At 36.4% G+C, this 23,952-nt stretch overlaps 2 protein-coding genes across 2 annotated transcripts; both read right to left on the reverse strand.

The window, feature by feature from the left end:
* Positions 1–647: 647 nt before the first annotated feature.
* Positions 648–5,122, reverse strand: LOC148957264 (putative sodium/potassium-transporting ATPase subunit beta-3). The gene is made up of 6 exons (XM_089115624.1): positions 4,871–5,122; positions 4,611–4,757; positions 3,460–3,552; positions 2,333–2,484; positions 1,748–1,795; positions 648–1,246 (listed from the first exon to the last, which is right to left on the reverse strand). Exons 1-6 carry the CDS (start codon positions 4,998–5,000, stop codon positions 1,028–1,030), a joined length of 789 nt encoding a protein of 262 aa, XP_088971750.1. The 5' UTR covers positions 5,001–5,122; the 3' UTR covers positions 648–1,027.
* A 2,314-nt stretch (positions 5,123–7,436) lies between these two features.
* LOC135684616 (activating signal cointegrator 1 complex subunit 1) lies at positions 7,437–21,750 on the reverse strand. Its single transcript, XM_065200250.2, has 8 exons — positions 21,561–21,750; positions 20,040–20,249; positions 16,536–16,714; positions 14,386–14,475; positions 12,495–12,541; positions 11,786–11,905; positions 11,009–11,216; positions 7,437–8,717 (listed from the first exon to the last, which is right to left on the reverse strand). The coding sequence occupies exons 1-8, from the start codon at positions 21,676–21,678 to the stop codon at positions 8,604–8,606; spliced, it is 1,086 nt and encodes a 361-aa protein (XP_065056322.2). The 5' UTR covers positions 21,679–21,750; the 3' UTR covers positions 7,437–8,603.
* Between the last annotated feature and the right edge of the window lie 2,202 nt (positions 21,751–23,952).

Below are 23,952 nucleotides of genomic sequence, written 5' to 3' on the forward strand. Positions count from 1 at the left end.
AAAGAGCCCACGGGGCCATATTATTGCCTGCGGATATACACAATTTCTATAAGATTTTGTAATGATTTTAAAATTTGTGAAACTTAAGAATCAGCTAATAATAAGAGCCCGGCTAGGATTTCATTAACAGTTTAATTTTTGTTGATGCTTGTTTAGCAAACAAGAGAAACAAGAGTTATATATAAAGGTGCACTCATCCAAATTTTGTTTTGCAAGTTTGCTTCTTTATTTTTATTTGTCTAGACACTCACCAAACTTGCAGGTTTTGGTAATTGTGACATAATAAAAATTTTTTTTAAGAATACCAAGGCTCAGCAATTCTCTAAAGTAATTAAAGTATTCCTCTAAAAAGTTTGTTCCTAGTACTAGCTGGAAATGACAGGATTAACAGAGCTTCCCACCTTCTGATTGGGTGGTCTAGAAATTCCCCTTGACACCCTCCCCCTGCTTAGTAATAGAAAAGAAAATGCCAATCAAACAACTGGCCAAGCACTTTCAACCGATGATGAAACTTTCTTGAAATTACATCTTACGAAGTCTTTGAGAAAAAGATATTCTAAGGGCAGGAAATCGATTGACAAAATCTGCATTATAAGAAATTGTATGTGACAAAAACATGCAGTAGTATGCAGTAAAACGACTAAAAGTATGTTTGAAAAAGCAAGAGCATGCTAAAATACAAAGAAACATTTCACACCAATCTTTGAAAAAATGATAAAACAACACTGTAGTGATAAGAAAAACACTGTTAATGCTAGATAGTACTTGAACATATTAACAAAAATTGATGTATCATAGAAATCTTGTCAACAACAGTTACAACAAGAGTGACTATCAATCTCTCTGTCCTAATGCATCACTGAAACTGTATTACAACTGCTTGTTGCAAATCAAATATAAACAAAATTTCTTAATATCAGATCAAAACCATTCTCAACCATGGCGTGGCAGTTGCAGTGAAATTAGTTATAGCAAACTAGCCACACCTAAAGATAGCTAAAATGTGTCACTAACTGTTCCCTCAAAATCAAGGTACAATAGCAAATTCAATTTTGCCAAATGCTCTGTGGGCAATATAAACATCAGAAGTTTTGAATCCCTCTCCACGAATTTCACACTTGACAGTCAGTTTATTACCACTGCTCAAGTCCAGTTGAATTGCAACTGCTGGAGTTTGATAATCTTTTTGCCCTTCAAATGGAAATGCCTTGGCAAGGTATCCTGTTGTTGGTAAAACTTTTGCACCCTTTAATTAAAAAGAGAAAAAACACCAGGATTAGGAAACCATGAAATATCAGAAGGTAGCAGTCATCTAAACATTTTGAGGTACAAAAAACTTTATTTCAAAATAACTTTGTTATTCATTCCTTCTATAAAAGAAATTGACATACTTTAACATTATATATATATATATATATACAGGCCAGGCCATTTAAGGCGAGCCATAGCTCTTGCTCCTCTCCAGGCTCTCCTCAAATGCTGGAGGAGAGCTACAGATTGCTTTCCTAGATTGCTCTTAAAAGAAAATTGCTCTCCTTGAAATCAATTTTTCCTTTGTTTATATTCTTATGTGTCTAGAAATAGCTCACCTGAAAATTACTAGGAGAGCTGTCTACCGCTCCCCTGCTTAAAGTCTTATGGCCAGACCTGTATACATAAATCATAAAATAATGAAACTGAAAACATATGACAGGCATCCATACATGCATCTTATACAAGTAAAAAAAAATAATTTCACCATACATACCGAGTCACAACTTAATTTGATATTGCCTGATGGTTTCCAGCCATAAACCTAACAAAGCAAACAAATACTTATGCTTTAGGCATTTAAAATAATCCTTAGGTTTTATATTGAGTAGCCATTTGAAGCACAGTAAAATCATTTTTCAAATTTTAAAACTACTTTGGCATTTTGATTATTTCAGTTATATATATATATATATATTTATGTGGAAACATTGTAGTTTTTTAGACCATTCAAAACAATGAAAATCAAACTTTGCACACTTCTGCAGAGGTTTTTAATTAACACTTAAATGTATTATAGACATCTTGCTAATCTGGGGAGAAACGTGTTCACGGGTCTATTTCTTTAAGCAAAGAAAATATTATGCACTGAAAAGTTTAAAAGAACATCATTGATTATCACTGATAACAACCAGGTATTATACTTTGGTTTCAAGAAATGAAGGGCAATGATCCTGATGTCAAATTCCTCTAGTTTGAATAAAGAGAAAAAACAACATTTGGCAAAATATTATGTTAAAACTGGTCAATAACCATCAAGAAACCAACTGCTGTTAGAAGGATTGTATGGTTGCATGCACACCTTGTTTATCTTCATGAAGACACATGGGTAATTGCCATCATAGCCATAAGAACCAGTCGAGCAATTTCCAAGCTGGTTGATGTCAAATTTGCAAGGGGATTTAGAGCTTGGGTCGCTGCAGTTTCCGCCATTAACATCAGCCTTTGCAAAACCTATAAGGTAAATTTAGAAAATATATGTGCACAACATACAGCAATTATCAACACTTCCAAAAGAGGAAACTTTTTGAAAATGTGTTCCAATATGGATTTTTCAAAAACACTGTTAACACACTTACATGTCCAGTCCTGGTAACATAAGATTTGTTGGCATGCTGATAATTGCACGCCTTGAAAAGTTAATGCATGCAAAGGCATGCAATCCATAATGGAACACATTAAGATTTTTTCCTGATAGCCTTTGGATAGACATTTTTATACCAACTAATTTCATATTGACATTTGAGGATAAACAATGCAGACCAAATTAAAATTGCATTGACTGAGTCTCTGATATCCTGTTTCATTTCAATTGTGCAATTTAAATTATGTTTTGTTCTGTCAATGAGGTTGTTTAATTGATAAGATGTAAGGACATCTCTGGGAAAAAGGACATCCAGGGGTGGACATCTCTGGTCAAAAGTTGTCCCCCAGGTTGGAGACCAGCAGCTCTTTTATAGGTCTCCTGCATATAGCCAGTGGTCTCCCAAACAAACTCTGGCTACAGGGGTGGACATTTCAAGTAAAAGTTTGTTCGCCCAACAGTTACCCCACATAACAATAAGCAGTCTTCTGCAGATAAAAAAATGGTTGTTCCGGGTGCTGATTTTTTTCAATAGTCTTAACAAAGACACAACATTTTACCTCAATGCTAGGGGTGAGGCCAGATCAGGTGCTAGGTGGGACAATTTTGTATCAGTTTACAGTGTTTTAAAAAGTAGATGAGTGAGCAAGCTTTTTAGAATGAACTTAAGTATAAAAAATATTTGGAAAAAGTAAATGGGGACATGAAAAACAACAGAAAAGACAAATTTATGACACTAATGAGTGGAACATGAAACCACTTTATATTGTTCTGTTGCATTCATTCTCTGATTTGCAAAAAGCTATAATTTATCCCTGTAGCTCAATGAACAAACCACCACCTACCTTCCAAGTAATCCCTGATTGCATTGGTATTACGGGTCCTGTGTTTAGTTTTGTATCCTTCTAAGAAATTGATTGATGGCACTGTGTTTAACCCTAAAGGATAAAGTAAAATTTAACAATTAATACAAAAGGAATATGGATGAATTAGACACCATAGGTTATAACACACTAACAAAATGGCAAACATAATTTGACAAATTGCTGGTACAGGCCTGGCCATGGGATTTTAGACAAGGGAGTAGAAATAGCTTCCTCTTGTGAAGTTAAGATAAGCTATCTGTATCATTTTGGAAAGCTGAGAAAAGCCACTAATAGCTCCCCTCTAAACAAAGACTGTTGATTTTCATCAACATACTTTCTATTCATACTTGATGAACTGCATCAAACAACCTGACTGCATCAGGGACATATTTTGCTTCTCTGTAAACCAAACTGTTTATCACATGTCAATTCAAAGATCAAGTAGGTTGCCAAGCAAGAACTTCATATCTTGAGGGTCACCACAGAAACCGTACTGTTCATATATATCAAATTTCAACATTCATCATTCAATAATCAGAATACTGATAAAGAAATATCATAAACGTTCGACAATGTTCTATTAAAAGATTAATGTTGGCTAAATAACTATATATATATATATATATTCTTGCAAATTATTCTGTCGATGGTGAAGTGTACCAACGTTAGAAGAGTCCAACTCAATAAAAAGTACATATATTTTTCAACAATAAACGTTCTGATGCCTAAAATAATGGCGTTTCTATTTGTTTTTATTTTTTAGGTAGTTTATCCTTTTTTCGTTTCTGGTACTATTTGTCGGTAGGCCTAAAGTAGTGAGTATTTGAATCTAGTTTATTCTCTTACTTTTCAACATAAAAGTTGTTTTCCAATTGCAGCATAACTTTAGAAATGAAGTAACATAGTCACGAACAGAAAATATACCAAGACACGACATTTAAATGGGGAGGTGGTTTCTGCTTGCGGTAAAACAATGCCCTGATGCAGCAGTCGTTCAACAAAAATGTTTATGGGCAGATGGTGTACGACGCTCGAGGTTTGATTGAATTATGGCAAAATGACTGGTATATTCCCAACTTTTAAAGATCATGTCTGCGTCAACTGTAACATAAAATGTAAAGGACAGTTACCTGGAGCTGAATCGTCTCTTAAAAACTGTGTTGTTTTCGGGCCACCTTTGCCGGGTTCGTTTAGTGTCGAGAGAAACACTGCAAGGCAGGCCGAGAAGAAAGCCGCTAGAAAGCCGTAGTAGGCGAAGTAGAACAAACCAATCTTTGCTAAAAGATGGATAAGAAAAATAATCAAGGCCAGAACATTTTAAAGAACACTAAATTTACAAAAACACGGCATTACAAAGAATTCAATAACTTTATGGCGGCCTCTCACTAACCCCAGCTTTTGCCACTCCTTCCCATAACCTCCTTGGTTTGCTTATTGTACGCAAAGTTAGCAAAACTGCGACATTGCCTCTCTAATCGGCCACAAAAACCTAGCTTTTCCTTTCCCTTGCTCGAAGACATCTTGAAACCGTGTTTAAACAAATGGCTGCTTTGAGGCAATACACTAACAACGAAGCAACCCTTCAAAACTATCGCGTCCTCCACAAGGTGTCCGAAAGGTCGAAGAGAGCACACACTTTTTGAAATGCGCTTACACGCAACTAGGAGAAATGGGCACGAGAGATTACTGCTACTTCAATTCAATTCAATTCAATTCAACATTTTACTTCAAATCGCTGCAGGCAAAACGACTTGCCATTCAACTTGTGTTCAGGGTTGCCAACTGGCCCACTGGGAGGCCAAATTTGAGAAATCTGGCCTTTGTTAAGAATGTTTGGCTACGAAATTTTACCTTTGGCCTCCTGCCTCATTTGGGCTATTTTTTGGCCTTCTAAGAGAATGTTCGAAAAAGAGATTAAACCCCATAAAATCATAAAATGGTTAATCATGCATCATATGTCCATGAACCAGACAGACACTTGAGGTGGCATTGATTTAATCCAAATGGGTCAGATTGATTCAATCCAAATGGATCAGTCTCTGAATTTCTCATGTAACGACGTGAAGTCATTGCTTTTGCTTATTTTTTCAACATTTGATTGATTTACTTTTCGAGTATTTCCTTTGATAACTGGGCTTCCGACGAATGGGGGGCCGAGTGGCCATGCCCCCACTCTCCTCCAAAACAATAGATTTTTTTCAAAATCTTCTGTCATGGCTGTTAAAGTTTCCCTTAGCTCCCCCTCCTCCCCTTTTTCAACCTGTGTCGGTGCCCATGAATAATTTAGTTAAATAGAATTTGCAAACAATCTTTTGGTGGTACAAAATCGACCTATGTATGTTCTAACGTTTTATACTCTGAAGAGTGCTTGACTAGAAGCTTTAGTTTACTCAAAATGTTTGCTTTTTTCAAACCCATAGAATTGGCAATTTTTCAGCAATCAATAACACGCATAATCACAGAGATTGATCCACACAATTGTAAGAAGTTTCAATAAATAGTGAATAATGCTTTATTTTTCTCGAGTTTCTAATCTATACCGACCAAGGTAGATATTACAGTGCAAGGAAGTAAAAGAAGTCTTAGGAAGTGCAATATGTTTGGCTTACAGAGTCTGCTGATGGAAAGGGCAACGGATATTCTGCAAACTAAGCTTGTTTTTTTCTGCGCCTGCTCATTATGACGTCATTGTGTTATGGGTAAATTTGGCCTATTTTGACGTGATTTTGCCTACTTGCATAAACGGTTTGGCTACTTTGTACCCATACTACCTAGCAACCCTGCTTGTGTTTAGCGAGTGTGGCAAAACGTGACTAAATTTTTCACTAAACTTCACTGGATCTATACTCTTTATCTATAAGAGCGATTTTTATAAGAACACGAGCCTCAAAATTGGTCAAAAGTTAAAAACAAATTAAGGACAAGCTGAGGCTGAGCTACTTTGAAACAACGTTCTAATCTCAAAAATGAGGGTGTTTAGCTATGTGTGGGTCCTTTTTCAGTGAATATTCAAACTTGTCGGCAAATGAAGGTTGTCTCACTCAGTCTGCTGGCAAATGAGGCCTGAACACCTCCCTAAAACAAAAAAACCTAGTAATCGCACTGCTTACACCCTATCAATTTAAGAAAAAATTAAGAAGAATCCAGCCTCAGATTTTCGAAAAAATTAATTAAGAACAGTCTTATAAAAAAAAGTATGTAGGACACTCCGAGGGTGCAGGGAAACCAGGCGAAGAATTTCATCACTGTTTGTTTTGCATGTCTCCATGGCTGACGTGGATGTCTCACAAAGACGTTTCTAGAGATTTTGAAACATACAAAGACTGAAACGTTCTGATTTCCACAGCTACAGAGCAAGCACCAGCACAAGAAATGTTTAGTTGGTTGCAAAATGACTCTCATCAAAACATCAAACAGGAATAAACAGCTCTAAGTACGGTGTCAGAAAGTCTAAACCTTCTAATAAACATTCATTGAACAAAAGTTGAGTGAAATGTTTAGTGAAATGTTCAGTCGTTTTACCAGGGCTTAAATTTGAGACATGATGCAATGCGTGAATTTATTTCAGTCTAGTCTCGTCACTTCGGATCCCAAATAAAGCAGGCTGTAATATTTGAAAATTGAGGAAAACGTCGTGGAAAAATTTGCAGACAGAAAGCATCAACTTTAAAAAGGGTGGACAGGTACGCCTTTTTTAATAGTGGGCCTACAAATCTGATATTCAAGTGTTCTAGCCAGGAAGTGTGCTTGATCGTCGGTTTGTCATGCTATACAGTGGCAGCGTCAGCCGCCAGTGTGGGAGAAGTCGCTAAAAGTTGCTAAAAACATAGTTACAGCCCCTTATTCTTGTTCAAGGAAGGGTAATCTTTTAGTTCAGATCTTCCCCTTTAATCTTTCAGATCCTTCAAACCTTTTCTTCACGCAGACAAAGGATATCAGAAAAAACGATGACGATCTTCTTGCATAGACTAATCTGTGTATCGGCAAAACAATGAATGGTAGTAATTAAACTGGCTGTTTTAACTGTTCTGAAAAGAACTGACATAAAATATTTATCACTTTATGCATTAATACGAAACTATGCAGAGGAATAGGTCGATGTTGTACAATGGAATCTCTTATAAATCACTAGTAGTGTATTTCTGCAATGTTCTGTCAGGTGGAAATTCTCTTCCACAGCATTGCTTAACCCTGCCTTGATCCAACTGACGACGTTCTGAGGACATTTGACATTTGAAAGAGTAGCTAACCCATATTCAGCTCCTCTGTTCACGTACAGCTGGTAGAAGTAGAGCAAATAGACTTGTATGGGAAACTTTTTAAGATTATAATTGTTTTGCATATCTGTAGGACCGACTTGCAATGAAGGGTAAATGGAAATCGCTCCAATCTTCTCTAAACGGATTAGCAAATTACAGAAAATTCGTTTGATGCCCCCTGAAATAGCCGATCCCCCGTTAGGTAAACAATTTCGCTTCGGTTAGGATACTTCTTGCAATTTTGGTAGCTACTGGGTAAATGTATTCCTTTGCAAACTTGAAGTTACAAGTTTGACTGAAAAGTATTTTGGTTTTTATTAATCGGAAAATGGGAAATTTGCGGCATAAACTTTCGCGAAATTCGGACACAAATGCGTAAACACTGAAGTTCTCGCCAAAGGGTTCCTTCCCGAAAGTATTCATATAACTGATGATAACGTATTTAGTAAATTGTTCGTTTTGGATCATGTAAACAAGCAGCTTTTCCCTTAATTGCAGCCTTTTCATGCCACATTTGATGCCTCTGTCATCATTAATATATTTCAATTAAAGTACTTAAACATTTGTACAAAAACAAGTAATTAATGGCACAACTGGCCACTAGGGTGTGCTCAACAAAGTGATGAAATTGCGAGATCGATATGGCGATGCCAGTTAAGTATTTAAAGCAATTTTTGCACCTATTTTGCAAATTAAAGCTCTACAGTCTAGCCTTACAATAGCAGCCACATATCATCACAGAACGATAGAGCAACAACAAAGTGGAGTTTTGGTGGCCAATTCGTTCTAATTCGCATACTTCAAGCTTCCAACTGCACCAAGGACGACTCTGTACATACTTTATATCAATTCCAGTTAAAAGTTTTATATCTCAATTTGTGCTTCAGAGTGGTAAAACCCATCAGGTCCATACTGTCCTCGTTTTGACAAATGAAGGGACGTGACATCGACCATGCCAAAGTTGAAGTTGTCGCAAATCTGAAAAAGAAAATAATGAGGAAATTATAATGGATTATAAGGCGAAAAAACTAAACGGAATTGGGAACCTGTGATTTGTATGTTTTTTGCGCAGCTTGACAATCACCTTTAGACCAGCCTAAAATATTCGAGTTTTCCCGACAATGGGCTCGTAACTCTATGCGAGTATGGTCACTCACATTCTGGTGAAGGCTGTGGCCAACGGGAATTAACTACACTCGCCAGAAACGATCGGATAACCAAATTGAAAACCTGCTTGTAAAGATGAGCAGAGGACAGAAATTCATGGCTGAGCAGGCTTGTGATTTTTACCAGTAAAAGTCTGTATTCTATCTTCCTGCAATAAGTCACATTAGCCGCCCAAGCTTCATCAACTTGACGAAGAGACAATTTATTTTATAGGAGCATGGGTCGTATATTGAACTTGTACGGTCTATTCATTGACCGTTGGCAAACCAATTTTGAAGTTCTTTTAATCAACAGTTTTTGAAAGATTGCCTTGATTTGAAGACAGTAACTGGAACATAACAAATTCATAACATCGTGGTAGTGAAACGAATCAACATTCAAAATCACTGGGAAATGTTTTTGCAGAAAACCACTATTTCTTGCATATCATTAGAATGCCTCATTTAAACTATTTGCCCGCGTCCATAAAAAACATTCATATAAATACATTTCTGACTATTTGCCTATTTGAGTATTGAATAAGATATGGACTGCACGAATAATAACTAGCCTATGATACTTGTTAGGGGAGGGCAGCAGTCCCACGGGTTCCAAGCGAACCTTTAAGACTAAAGGCTCTGACAAGGGAAGGAACACGTTTGAGTAATTTAGTCAGTAAATTATTATCGAAATACTCCTTTTTGAGGCCTAGTGATGTCTTTACGTCATTTGCAATACATGCAAGTAACAGCTTAGACAATCTGCATGACTGCTCAACCTCTGAGACTTTGCGGTGAAGAAGCACGAAAACATGACGTCATCATAAACTTCCATAAATCCGCGACATTTCGATAGGGAACAATTCGAATGTGAATTTCAAAATGCCTATCAAATGAAGTCAGACGGTTTTATAAAGAATAATGCATTATCAAAATTTATAAATGTTATCATGTCACTTTTAGAAATATCAAGTTGACAATCTGTGACGGTCAAAAAAGGTGGCCAGTGCAAAGCAAAATGTTCCTAGATTCGTTTGAATTTGATTCCTTTTAATTTAATTGATTCATTTGAATTGTTCTTTAATAAAAGAAAAATGATTATTATAAATAAAGCGTAACTTTCAGAGGCTTACACTTTATCTGGGTTTTACATAATCCAGGAACTCGATATGTTAAGTAAGCATATATTGCTGGTTAACCGATGTGACACTGTTAAGGAAGTATGCACCTCGAAAAGGCGCCTAATTCGTCATCTGGAAATTAGGATAAAGTGTAACATAAGCAGATTGGATTGATTTTCTTTGCCTGGCTTGATAGGATAGGATATCAATGCGCTTGCGGCGTACTGAGCGAAGCATACGTAACGTGTTGATCTTAGTGAGGCGTCGGGTTAACATTGCGTCAGGGTTGTAACAAGATACATTACTAATTTCATGTCTAATGAAAACATCAGCTATAAAACTTAATAGTGAAATGTATTTAAGTGGAGGTTACACAGGCTTGATGTCGTACCGTTTTAAACCCTGTTTTTCCTGAATAATTACCTCCATCCTACCCCTATTACTGTTGAAAAGTAGCATTGAGAACGGCAACAAGCGAAAATATATTGAGATAAGAATGGCACAACGTGCGTAACGGTTTCATTTGTAACTTCTCTGGTCCGTTTTCCAGCGATGAGATGTATGAGAAAGATGAGGTAACTTGAGAACGAATAAGAAAACGTCGAACGCAGTGAAGCAAAAGTGAAAAATCGCCCTGATTCCTGCACATTTTACGCCGGATGAAAACGCACAAATTCCAAGACGTAACCTAACCTGACATCGACAGTAACGGAAGAAAATCTTAACTGCACGTTGCTTTGAGAGTTAGCTGGGCTTACGAATCATAGGTAAATTTAACTACTCACTTAACTTACATTCCAACTCTCGGTGCTTCGTGAATCAAGGGTTAACCTCACATGCAAAATTAAAAAACCTCCCAATAAACATCCATCGGAAAAGGCCTGGCTTTTCAAGGCTGAGAGATTGAGCATGGCTATAATTAAGTAAACTTATGCATCCCAAATATAAACGTCTACTGGAATAAGCCATTGACAAAGTCGGCAACAAGATGTTAATTTCCAACCTGAAAAAGTTTTCTTGCATCGAAAAATTGAACCTTTCTTCTAGTTTTGCTCTGAGAACCATCAGTTTTGATATCATTAGTCTCCTTCTCAGCAGAAATGAAATTAGTGTTGATGACCGTCGCATGAAGTTTGACTTTATCGTACTCTTTTCGCATTAACCCAGCTGATGAGAAACGATCCACAATAAAGTCTGCTAATCTTTGCAACCTAACGAACAAATAGATAAAAAGACGAATTACAATACAATTGAAATTGTATAGTAATTTGTAATAATAATATTTACAAGTATGGCTGCGATGAGAATGTTGTAACAAATTTGGTGTTGGCGATGTAAACTTGTTTCTCTAAACCATTTCATTTTGTCAAATCAACGAACTTAACATTAAAATCATATGCGTTTGAAACTTGATTATCTGCTCTGATTGAACTGGTATCAACGTCAACACGTCTGCAGAAATTCTCAAATTTTTGAACATTTCGATTTGATTATTGAAAGAAAAAAAAGAATAGCAAGGAAACTTTTTAGTTCTTTGACTGTCAAATATTGCTTGAAGAAGAATAAGCTGCTACAGCAAAGTAGTCAAACCTGAGGGTTATAATTCCCCTGCTGTGTTTCCTGAACTAATGTTTCCAAAGAAATCTTGAGTCACCCCCGGAAAATCACAAAACAGCATTTATGTTAAGTACAACGATTTTTACTCACAATCAAAAGCAATTAAGGCGAACAAAAGTTTTTATAATGTAAATGTATTCACTGCAATTTCATATGCTTTTACCTGTCTGTCCCATCGTCTAATTTGACTTTGGCATATAACACGACCACTTGGGAAGGGTCGTCATTCATGCATTCTATTCCGTTAAGAACCACTCGCAGGGGTCTGCCATTGACAAATTCTCTGTTTTAAGATAAAATAAGGCAGTAAGTTAGTGGAAAGAGCTGTCATCTATAAATAAATTATTTCATAAAAAGAAGAAAAACATTACAGAGCAGTTTGATTTACAGATAATCATATATATATATATATATATATATATATATATATATATATATATATATATATACATAGATAATTAAATAATAATAATTAAATCAAAATAATGATTTACAGATATTATTTTTACATTAATAGTGTTTAAGGATGTGATGGGCAAATGATTAATAACATGCCATCTTCTATACGATCTTAACTAGGAAAAAAATGAAATTCAAATACTCAAGTTAGTACCAACGAACTAGCATCATTAAAATTTGCTACCAGGCTAGGCAAGCTAGCTTCTTAAACTGACCCCTTTTATACTGACAAGCATGGCAAATTGACAACATAAAAATCTAGTGAATGAGGGAAAGTTTCTAATGCGTAAGTGAATGTTTTAAAATTTCATAAATCTGTTATTATATCTTTGAGGCTGTAATAAGATTCGGGAAAATATTTTATTCTGAATAAAAAAACAACCATCAAATGTCTTTTGAAGAAAAGTTCATACTTTTGAATGTCATCCTGAAGATCTTTTAATAAAACAGCTGCCTTACCCTAAAAAGAATAAGAATAAAGTGGATGTCCAAAAATCATATACCAAAAAGTCAATCTCTGGAATTCCATCCACAATAGCCTTATGTGCTTTATCGTACAGAGGAAGAAAATAAGCGGCAAAATTTGATTTGCTTGGCACAAAATTTAGCGCAAGGTCTACCTTTCAAATTTGCATACGGAAAGAATTTATATTTCTACAAAAGGTTGAAGGGAATGGCTGTAGATCGTCTATGATACCATAGTGTTGAGGTAATTACAGTGAAGAATATCAAATATTATGTTTTATGATAACAATTGGTTAACAATGTTTACATAAGAACTGTACAGACATTGTTGGACGTAGTGTTATACAGTGAGATAGCATACTACTTGTATTTCAAGCAAATAATAACCGTTCATTACACAAAATTGACTGTCTCCTTTTATACAATAGATGTTTACAGTTCATCTAGTTCCTTGGGGAGTTTCCCGTGTCGTATCTAAACTACTTGCGCAAGAAGGAACGCAAATTAATTAACAGAACACTTCCTTTTCTAACATGTTATGTTACAGAGCACCTCACTTGCTGTCCAAATTTGTCACGAGCTTTGTGATAAAGTTTTGATAAAACCTTCTTTGGTCGGCTCACAATGCTTACAGGTGGTACAACTCGTTTTTGAGAACTGCCACAGGACTCTCAGTTATTGATTGGGAGCCGAGGCAGCACTTGTCTGAAGGTCCGATAGCTTTTCAAATTTGACTAAGTGAATACTGAAAGTGTCATTAAACTTTGTTGTTTTCTAGCAACTTTCTTCTGTAGAACGAAATTCAGTCCGTTCTGACAAGGCGTTTTGTCTTATTTCAACTACAACTCTATCTCGAATTCCTACATCATGTAGTCTACTGGAATAGCAAAAATCAGCAAGTGTTTACAAATCAGTTTTTAAGTTATCAACAGACTTACCTTCCGTTTTCACACGCACATTGAAGCGAGCCAGCTTAAAAATACCATCTCATTTTACTATTATGAAGGACCTCTTTAACTCATTTTAACTTCACTATAACTATTTTGGTCAGCCTAAGTTATTCCAAATGATAGCAAAATTTCAGCCTGCTTCGTTTCTCATAGACACTTGACTCTCTTTATCACTCTTGAAGCTTTCAAATCTTTTGATTTACTTCGATCATTATTCGGGCTTGAATAAGAACCTCTCCTGGAGGTGATATCTGAAATGTTGTCAGGTTCGTTTTTCCTCATATTCAGGGCATTTCTGAGCCTTTGACCGTAGACTTACGACTGCTCTTTCCTCAATTTAGCTTTCCAAGTTAAAGAAATGCCGCACTCTGGACTCTGATACACCCAAGTTCAAGTTCAATTGAAAGTGCAATAAACAATCAAATAAGGTTTAAGGAGGGTTCATTTTCCGAACACCATAGACAGTGCACCCATTCTATCAATGACCAAAAACCGAAAACATTCATGTTTTCTATTTGTGAGAAACTGGTTTATGAGAAACTAGTACTGGGATGGCCAAAAATTTAAGAAACTTTAGTACTAGGCTAAAGAAAAACCAAAACACTGTAAAGTTTCCATTTTTAGAAAAGGATGCCAAAAGTTTTTCTTGTTTAGATTTGTTTTAAAAAGTTTTGACTTCCCTTTGGAAAAGATAGCAGCATTTGGATTTCGATCAACATGGGTTTCTATCGTGACGATCTGCGTTTATATCTTACCAAAAATGCTCAACTTCAAAACAATAAGGCAAGTTTAGTTCCCGAAAAAGATGGATGCCAAATTAAGAAACTTTTAGTATTTAGCCCTGATCTAAGTTTCTTATAAATTAAAAAAAGTGTATTTGGTTACTTACAATTTCCTGCTCACTCATAAGAGCCATCACACCCATAGTAATGTGAAGCTTCTCTGGAACCTGAATGATTTCTTCACTAAATCCTTTGCACTAGAGAAATAGCGATTTAAAAAGGATTTATAACATGCAACCTTGTAAAGACTAATCAACACATAATTAAGAAAAACATCAACTAAAATAACAAACAATATTTGAATAACAATGATATTTATTTTGATGAAAAAATGACTATTGTCCTTCCAAATGACAAATTCTGTTAACCACCGAGGTCACATTTATGACAAGATTGAAAAATATGAGATGCTCAATAAAACATCGCAAAATTATCTAGTCACATAAAATTGTACTCAAAATTACACTTTGAGTTAACCATTTCAATTAATAAGATGAAAATATACTTAAAAAGAGTTTTTCAACAGTAGCCTTCTTCCCTTAGTTCTCTATTTATGCAAATAAAAGATGAGTTGACTTATCACAATTGCGAATTTGATGGAAAAATTATTGTGGAATTTACACAGAAGATCAGAAATGGTGCAAAATTGAAAGTGTGAAGAAAACAATTTAATTGGTGTGACCAGGGAAAAATATATTTTTCCTAGGGCAAATTTGGCTCTCTCCCCCAAATCTTTCCATTTATTACATACAGGAAGTCACTCAATGCATGGAAGGCATTTCTGAAAAAGAACCGTTTAATTTAAAATACATTAGAACTTGTGCGTTTCCATTATGTGGGTGCAGACGATATATAAAATTAATATGTTTAAACTCTTATACATTAAGAGTCAGAAAGTGGCCTTACACCTTTCATTCTATACGACACCAATTTGCAGCTGCTTTGAAAAGAAAAAGCGATTGGTTTCTGTTCATCAGAACATGTAACACCTGGTACCATTTTGTTTGGCCTCTGCAAACTAATGAAGCTTTTTAAAGAGCTACTTCACTAAATTTCAGAATTTGTCAATGTTCAGACTTGGTGTTATTTCCTTGCATCAATTTCATTGTTCTGGGCCTAGGTGACCACAAGAGAAAAACCAAAGGGTTTGCATTGTGAAGCCAGATGGTTCTTGAAATTTCCCCCCAAAAATTGTTGCCAGTTACACTATAAAGGATTGCTATGAGAGCTGAGTGACTTTCATATCAGAAAGGGTTTGAGTTTTCTAACGCCACACCAATCTGTTGCACAAAGCTTTGATCAGCACAGTGAAAATTACTGAAATGAGGTAATACAAAAATCGCTCCAGAGTCACTTTGCAGCAGAGCACCATAGTGTAATCGCACAAATCTGATATACTTTGCTTTTAAAAAACAAATTCGCATTCTGTGAAAACAGCAGAAAATTCTGCTCTGAAGAAATCTCGACATTCATTTGCATTTGATAATTAGTGAACAATGGAAATTTTCTGAGATTTTTGGCTGGCTGCTGGATAATGCCCAATGAAAATTTTCCTAACAATGTTAGTAATATTTCATTATTTTGAGTTCACGCCCACCAAAACCATTCCATTGAAGCAATACTTGGACAGAGACTGTCAGCACAAAATTTTCAGGGTTGTTTTCTGCCATTTTATGTAGTACTAATTGACAACGAGTTAATAAATTAGCACACAGCTCAACCAGATAATCAAATAATTGAAGATGGTGCACTTTAAAATAATATTGCAAATGGCTGCTGCATTGTGGACTAGTAATTCAAAGAAATCCAGGCATGTGAGCAATCAGAGTGTCCTATTGTAACTGATACCCCAAATCTCTGGATTAAAAGTTATTCTGCTCTGTGCCATTCTGATAACAATCTGGTAAAGTGTAGCTCTAGCTAAAGGCTCAATCAGAATGCAAACAGGTCTGTAGTTTTGTAATCACCATAAACTTGCTAATGCCTTATTACTTAACTTTGAAAAATCTATCAAGTATGCGGAACTTTTGATTTGCAGAGGTTGAAAGCAGATGCTCAAAATTGCTCTTTTAAAAACATTTTTTCAAAGTTATCTTCCTAAAACTCCCCAAAAGGCCCTTGTGGTGATCCTGGTTTGGGTGCTTCTTTTGTGGTGATCCTTGTCTGGGTGTTTCTTTTGTCTAGACATTTCATATCAGATGAATTGAGCACATGACTTGGATGCTGACTTATGGAAATCTACAAATGAAAAACTAACATCTCTGCAGTCCTGGAGCACGGTTCTTTTGAAATCTTCAAAATTCTCTTTTGTAGCAGCACATGCAAGTGGTATTGAGATAAAATGGGTAGGTTTGGCCCTGCCTCTTGCAGATTCAACAATAAGGTTGACTCTTGATCTTGCTGACAAAACACCACTTCTCTCTGGACCAGTGATAACTACGAGAAAGAAAACAAATTTAAGAATGGAACATCAATTAAATAACCAAACTTCTGCTCAAACAACTTTGTGAATATCTGCCTAATTTTCTAATTTTAAATGCAAATAAATTACAATTAGAACTTTGAAAGGCTTCGAATACCTCAAAGTCATTCAAACACCAGGGGTTTTCCTTGAATATTTCTTGTTTCAAAGGGTGTATGAGTCCTAGGTGGCATTAAAAAGAAAGGCATTCTTTCATATTGATCAAGAAAAAATACAAATAACATAGATAAATTCTGCAATTGACTTTGGTTTATATTCTTAATGATATAGAAGAAAACCCTATATAGATGTGTAAAAATTCATTAAATATCAACTTCATTATCATATTTCACATTATCATTAAGAGTATGGGGCTGCTTCTTCTATAACTTACTCAGGTCAGATTTTTTGTTATAATAAGAAGAGGAGCAATAAGTTCTGAAGTCACATTCTAGCTTACTGTGACTTCTTTCCTTCTTTGAAACATAGAACTACCTTATATTCTGAGCCATTGACAGCAATCCAAAAGCGTCTTTTTAAGGTTATCAATTCAAGATTTTATACATTAATCTCTATCAGACTGCATTGTGGTATTATTATCTTCTATCAGACTGCATTGATAACAGAAATAATGTGTTATTTTGAAGTAGAATAAGGGTATATACAGTAAAAGGCTGGTTTGGGAAAATGCCCATATTTGGCAAACGCAGCAGGTACTCGCGGTTTACCAAAAATTTTCTCATTACCAGAGGGTAAGGGTAGCTAGATATCATTTCAGAAAAATAATATATTTTTGTGCTTTGTAAGACATCTCTGCATTGAACATTCAACTGTTTGCATTATATTTCATGCATCTCATCCTAGTGATAAATATACATGTGATGTTCTGCAGATCATCTTTTCATCCCTTTTTAAGAACTTTGCATCCTTTTTGTTGAAAATGGTATCCACTAAGTGATCTTTTTTGTTTATTTTATTTCTTCCATTCTGGAGACATTGCTTGCCCATTCACCACTTATGTTTGTCTGAGTGTTCTTGAATGGCAAACCATTTGGTTTGTGATCTTCAACTTCCATTTGCTCACTTGTTAAGGTATATGATATTAAACATTGTTTTTTCCATGCTTTTCTGAGACTCTGCCAATTGATGCCTGTGACCAGTTTTCACACCATATTATGTTATTGCTAGCAGTATGACTCCATCCATTACTCTTTTCTTCATATATAAAGCATTGATTTTTTTTCATGAATCGTCATATTGCCCAAATCTTTGCCCTCCTGCAGCTTTTCATCTGTCAAATTTCTTATTTGTTTCCTTTTCAGGTATTAGTAGATGACCTAAGTAACCATATTCATTGCTTCTCCTATGATCCTTCTCTCCATTTTGACCAATGAACAATATTCCTCCTGTGATACTCTATACAATCATGAACAAAAGGATCTTCAAACTACAGATACCAAATTTGTCAAAAATGCAATTGTGATATCTTCATGTGTCTTTAATCACTTTTACTCAAGCCTTGGTTGAGACAAGTATTGAAAGCCTAACCAATTTATTTGCTATATTGTTTAATCAAAAAATTGGCTATTTGTACTTAAATCTATTATAATCAGGCTTTCTTTGGAAAGGCGTGTGAAAGTGAAACGCACACGCACACCCTGACGCACGCCTACTGCTTTCAAGGAGTGCATGATATCAGATGCCTTCTTTTATTCTGAGAGCAAAATTCTCTATCAATGATTGGTTTTGTTGATTTTTGAGACGGTCTAAATGTAAATCTTTCCTTGGTACTATTGCTTCATGCCATTTCAAAAAGGCTTAACACCTTGTCAGGATTGCGGATTAAGTATAAGAATTTGAAATAATCATCGGACAAATTAACAGTGGAATCCTGATAATATGGCTATAACTAATTTTCTGGTATAACAAAAATATGTCTGGCCCTATGGAATCTGCCAAACCTCATACAAATACCCTCGGTATAATGAATCCTGTATATAACAAACTCTGATTTTTTTGAATCGAATTGTATGACAATTCATCAAGTTTTTCCTTGAAATGACAAACTTGTCTAAAAATTTTCACCGTTATTTTGGACTATTTTTCCCTGGTGTATATTTATCACTATTTCTCGAGGGACTAATTATTTTTCATCGGCAAAACAGAAATTGGCAAACATGCACTTTTTATGATGCAAAAAATGGAGAAGAGATTTGTGCAAAAGTTTACACCTTTTCAAGGCTTTATGGCATTTCAGTGAACAAATCAAGACACAGAAGACTATAGCAGACTTTTGCCTCCAAGTTTTATATGGAACATTAAGTGTTGTGAATAAGATTTTCATTTTCGATCACTAATTTAGCAAAAGTAGCAGATTTGCCAATTATGCGATAGAAATTTAGCAGATTTGCGGATTTTGCTACCCCCATATAGCCCCCTCTTCAGACTCTGCTTTGCTGTAAATACAGACGTTGGTGACATTTAAATTAATGTAAATAGGCCCATCATTATCTTTTATGTATTATCTTTATGGATTATCGAGATCTGGCCAGTGAGGTACATAGAATAGCTGTCATGCTTGATAACCAAGGGCCCTCGAGGCACAGATTTACACGCAAAAACGGTCATTACAACCAGATGAACACCAAGCCCCCACTGACTCTGCTAAGGATATACTATCAAAGCTGATGAAAACTATGTTTAAACTTGCTCAAGTCTCCAGAAATCACATATTTTTTGTTAAGATGTAAGTAGTGATGCTAAGGATTCAGCAAAATAAATTTCATCAAAATTATTGGTGTCAGCATTTTCGTGTTGGCAATTTCTGCGTAGATCTATTATGATAACCATAAATTTTTCCGAGAAAATGTCACATGCCACCACACCCCAACACACCTCAACACAGGTCACCACATCCCAACACAGGTCACCACAGGTCACCACATGCCACCACATGCCACCACATGCCACCACACGCCACCGCACGCCACCACATGCCAACAAACGCCTGGATGTTTTCAGACGTGCCGTGGTTAGCACGCCTGCTATATTTTTCCCATGAAAGCCTGTATAATAATACTGATATTAATGAAAAATAATGCTACTGTTTGCTTGGGTAGGTACTTTAAACGATGCAGCTCAGATATTTTAGGAAGCGTAACAGCATGCCGTGTTAACCCTCAACTACGCCACTGTATATGCCTGGTCTATTGCTAGAAGAGTGCATGCATCCTTCACATAATCTTTTTATTGTTCCTTATAAGGGCCCAGCAACTTTAGGTGGGGTAAAGGAATACATACCTACATCTCCTTCTCTACCTGGCCGTGGAATGCTAACATGTGTTTTTGTCTCTTTTTCTATTCTGCTCTTGCTTTCATTCTTCCTGCCGCAGATGAACTTAAAATAATAGCTTGGGATATCAGTGCAATAGGCAATATAACCATCAGCAGTTTTTCGCACAGAAAGAAATTCTTCATCATCACATTGCTCATCTTCCCATTGAGCTTGCGCTATCCGTAAGGGAAATGAGAAGATAAGGTTTTATTACAGGGAATTGTATAATGCATTAGACAATTTAAAGGTCTGTAGTTTATAGGGAAAGAGCAAGAAAAAACCAGGTTGAAACAAAGCTGATCTGATTCTGCAAGTCAAGCTGCAAACATAGCCATATATGAATACCAGGAGTGGATTTTGTGCCACATCCTTTATATGACTGGAAACACATGAAAACGCCCATTTCTAAAACTCTCAGATCAAGAAGATAACAAGATAAATAAATCCTACTTTTTACTTCATTTTGTGGGACTATTGCAGTTTTGCACCTCTCAGCATGTAGTTCCATACATAAGGATAGGGTTTGGGTAAGGATCAGTGTCCAAGAGGTGCGAAACTACATTAGCGCCCATTTGGTTACTACTGACTAGTGAAAAATGCATCCTTACCGAATCAAAGCAAAATTTAGTGAAGAACACAAAAATAGGTGGGTTGGGGCAACCCCCACACCCACTGGTAAATCTGCTCCAGATGAATGCCCCTTTCTAAAAATGATTTTGGAAAAGAATCTTTTCACCATGGTTGGAGCTCGCGGTAGAATCATGGTGGTTATAATGTTGTAAATGCCTTTGGCTTATATTTTACATTTTACAGTTTGCTGCTATTAAAAAAATAACACTGTGAGGGTTCAAGGAAATCATTTATCAAGTCAAGGATCAATTTACAATTTAGAATCAATGCGATTGTCTGACAAAAAAGCAAATATTTTACAGTATACGGAAAGCTTTTTTGGCTTTCACTCGTCAACAAACTCAAGCTTGCAACACCACAAATCGGTAATAAAATCACGTTAGAATAATTGCAAGGTTGTGTCGATCTTGAGGAACTTAATTTTTCATTTGCCTTAAGCAAATACCTAGGACAAACCCAAGTCACGCCCAGATCTCAAAATGCCACACCCATTACCAGGTGTGCATGGACATTTAAGAAAAAATAATCTAGTGTGTGCACTTGCCCATACTCTGCAGTCTGCTGGTTCAGTTTCAAAAACTACACCCTTAGCAAAAAATGCTGAGACACTCGCAGAAAATTGAGCTAGTTTCAAATCATCCAGCCCCCGTCCCCCCAATTCAATGTTGTGATGAGAGTAATTCTGCTCGCGGTCATGCCCAGTTATACCGCAATCATAAAACCCAACATTGACATCGGGGGGAAGGGGGTGTGGGCTACCAGAGCATGTTATATAATAAAAAGACATGTGACTTCACTTTTTGAAAAAAAGTCTCAGCTATTTTTTGCCAAGATTGTAGTTGTCATTCAAAACTTACCACAAATTTCATTTAAAGGATTTTTAGAATAATTGGTACTGTTGTCATCGGTGGCAACGTACAGTTTTCTGTATCTTCTTCCTCCAACAGCAACGATCAGAGGGTTAACAATATCCATTTTCTCTCCTTCGTGGAACTTTTACCAATATTTCTTCAGTCGTCCATCTTCATTAAAAAAGTTGGTGCTGTTGCTGTTGTGTCCAGCCCAGCCCCCTCGCAGTGCTGAAGGGCCAAGAGTGCGGGAGGGGCAGTGGGGAGGGGTAGTTCTGGTCGACTTACAATAGGTTAGCCTGTGTTCCACACCCCTAACCTGAAAGTAGAGGGTCTTGGCACATGCTAACAGGAGGGATGCTCATAGTACTTTTTTTATTAAGAATGTGGAGAAGTGCTCTAGTTTCAGTCTAATATTTTCAATAGCTTTGAAAAAAGCAAACATTTAGTAAACTAAAGCTTTTCGTCTGACACTCTTCAGAGTTTAAAACGTCAGAACATAGATCGAAAACTCTACGCTAAGAAATATATATACCCAGTTGTGGATCGAAATAGGCCAATCAGAAACACGAGCACATGACTGTAAAGGTTGACCAATCAGTGCCGCTTGCCTATTAGAATGTTACCAATGGAGTCCTAAGGTGAAAACGAACTCCTTTTGTCTACACAGTAGCGGTTTTTTCGTGCTTATGTAGATAGATTCTAAAACTGCTAGGTGGAACGACGATCAGGCTTTACCAATAATCCGAAACATGTCGCCATTATAGTTTTTTGCACAAACTGGGTTTTCTAGCAAATGCTGCCCGATAGCAGAATCGCAGGTCTTATTAGTAATTTTGGATTTGCAAGACCGAGGTGGCTGTTTTCTTTGGGGATGTGTTTTGTTTCTAATATTAGATGGAACGTGTTGTTTTATCCTATCCTCCAATCTTTGGGTGGTGCGTCCTACGTAGCCAGAATCACACTGGCAGGGAATGGTGGGCTATTAAGCTCGCTCCGGTACAAAGCGTCGGCACATATTTTGATGGTCTCATTCAAAGGGACATTAGTGAAAAGACTGCTAATGTATACATATACTATTTTCAAAACAGAGGCTGAGTGTGATATTTTCCTAAAACGCCTTAATGGTCTTCACACAGCCCTACATTTTACATTTGAAAAGGAAGAAAATAACTCCTTGCCATTTCTTGATGTTTTGGTTGAAAAATCTGACACTGGATTTCTCACCAGTGTATACCGTAAACCCACATCTTCGGGGTTATACACTCGATGGAGTTCGTTTTGCCCAAAACAAAGAAAAATCAGCCTCATCAAAACGCTCACACATAGGGCACTGATGATTTGTTCCAAGTCTAAACTCGACTCGGAACTTGAAAAACTTACTAAGATTTTTCTGGAGAACGGCTATCCAGAACATGTTATTTCAGTTTACATTAAGGAGAAGATAGGAAATTTCTCGGCTGACGTAAAATTTGGTCCTCAAAAGTGCCCGGTCTATCTAAAACTACCTTGGATCGGTAACAGCTCCCTACGTTTTGAAAGCCAAATAAAACAGGCCATAACAAATTGTTTCTTCGCGGTTAACCCACGTGTTGTTTACAGTACAAAAAAGGCCCTTCCGTCCATTCAAAAGGACTGCGTTCCTGCCACAAAAAAAAGTTCTGTTGTGTATGAATTCACGTGCCAGTGTGATTCTGGCTACGTAGGACGCACCACCCAAAGATTGGAGGATAGGATAAAACAACACGTTCCATCTAATATTAGAAACAAAACACATCCCCAAAGAGAACAGCCACCTCGGTCTTGCAAATCCAAAATTACTAATAAGACCTGCGATTCTGCTATCGGGCAGCATTTGCTAGAAAACCCAGTTTGTGCAAAAAACTATAATGGCGACATGTTTCGGATTATTGGTAAAGCCCGATCGTCGTTCCACCTAGCAGTTTTAGAATCTATCTACATAAGCACGAAAAAACCGCTACTGTGTAGACAAAAGGAGTTCGTTTTCACCTTAGGACTCCATTGGTAACATTCTAATAGGCAAGCGGCACTGATTGGTCAACCTTTACAGTCATGTGCTCGTGTTTCTGATTGGCCTATTTCGATCCACAACTGGGTATATATATTTCTTAGCGTAGAGTTTTCGATCTATGTTCTGACATTTTAAACTCTGAAGAGTGTCAGACGAAAAGCTTTAGTTTACTAAATGTTTGCTTTTTTCAAAGCTATTTACAAGTTTTGTACCACCAAAAGATTGTTTGCATATCTAATATTTTCATCAGTAATCGGTCAATCCTAAATACAATTCCATACAATTAAGGCTGACTGTGAAGACCGTGGAAGCGGGGGGAAGGGGGCTGAGGAGACTCTAGACCCCCAAAAAAAATAAAAATATTTTTAG

This window comes from Rhopilema esculentum, unplaced genomic scaffold, assembly GCF_057945365.1.
Source record: "Rhopilema esculentum isolate cy_ngs unplaced genomic scaffold, ASM5794536v1 HiC_scaffold_35, whole genome shotgun sequence".
NCBI lineage: Eukaryota > Metazoa > Cnidaria > Scyphozoa > Rhizostomeae > Rhizostomatidae > Rhopilema > Rhopilema esculentum.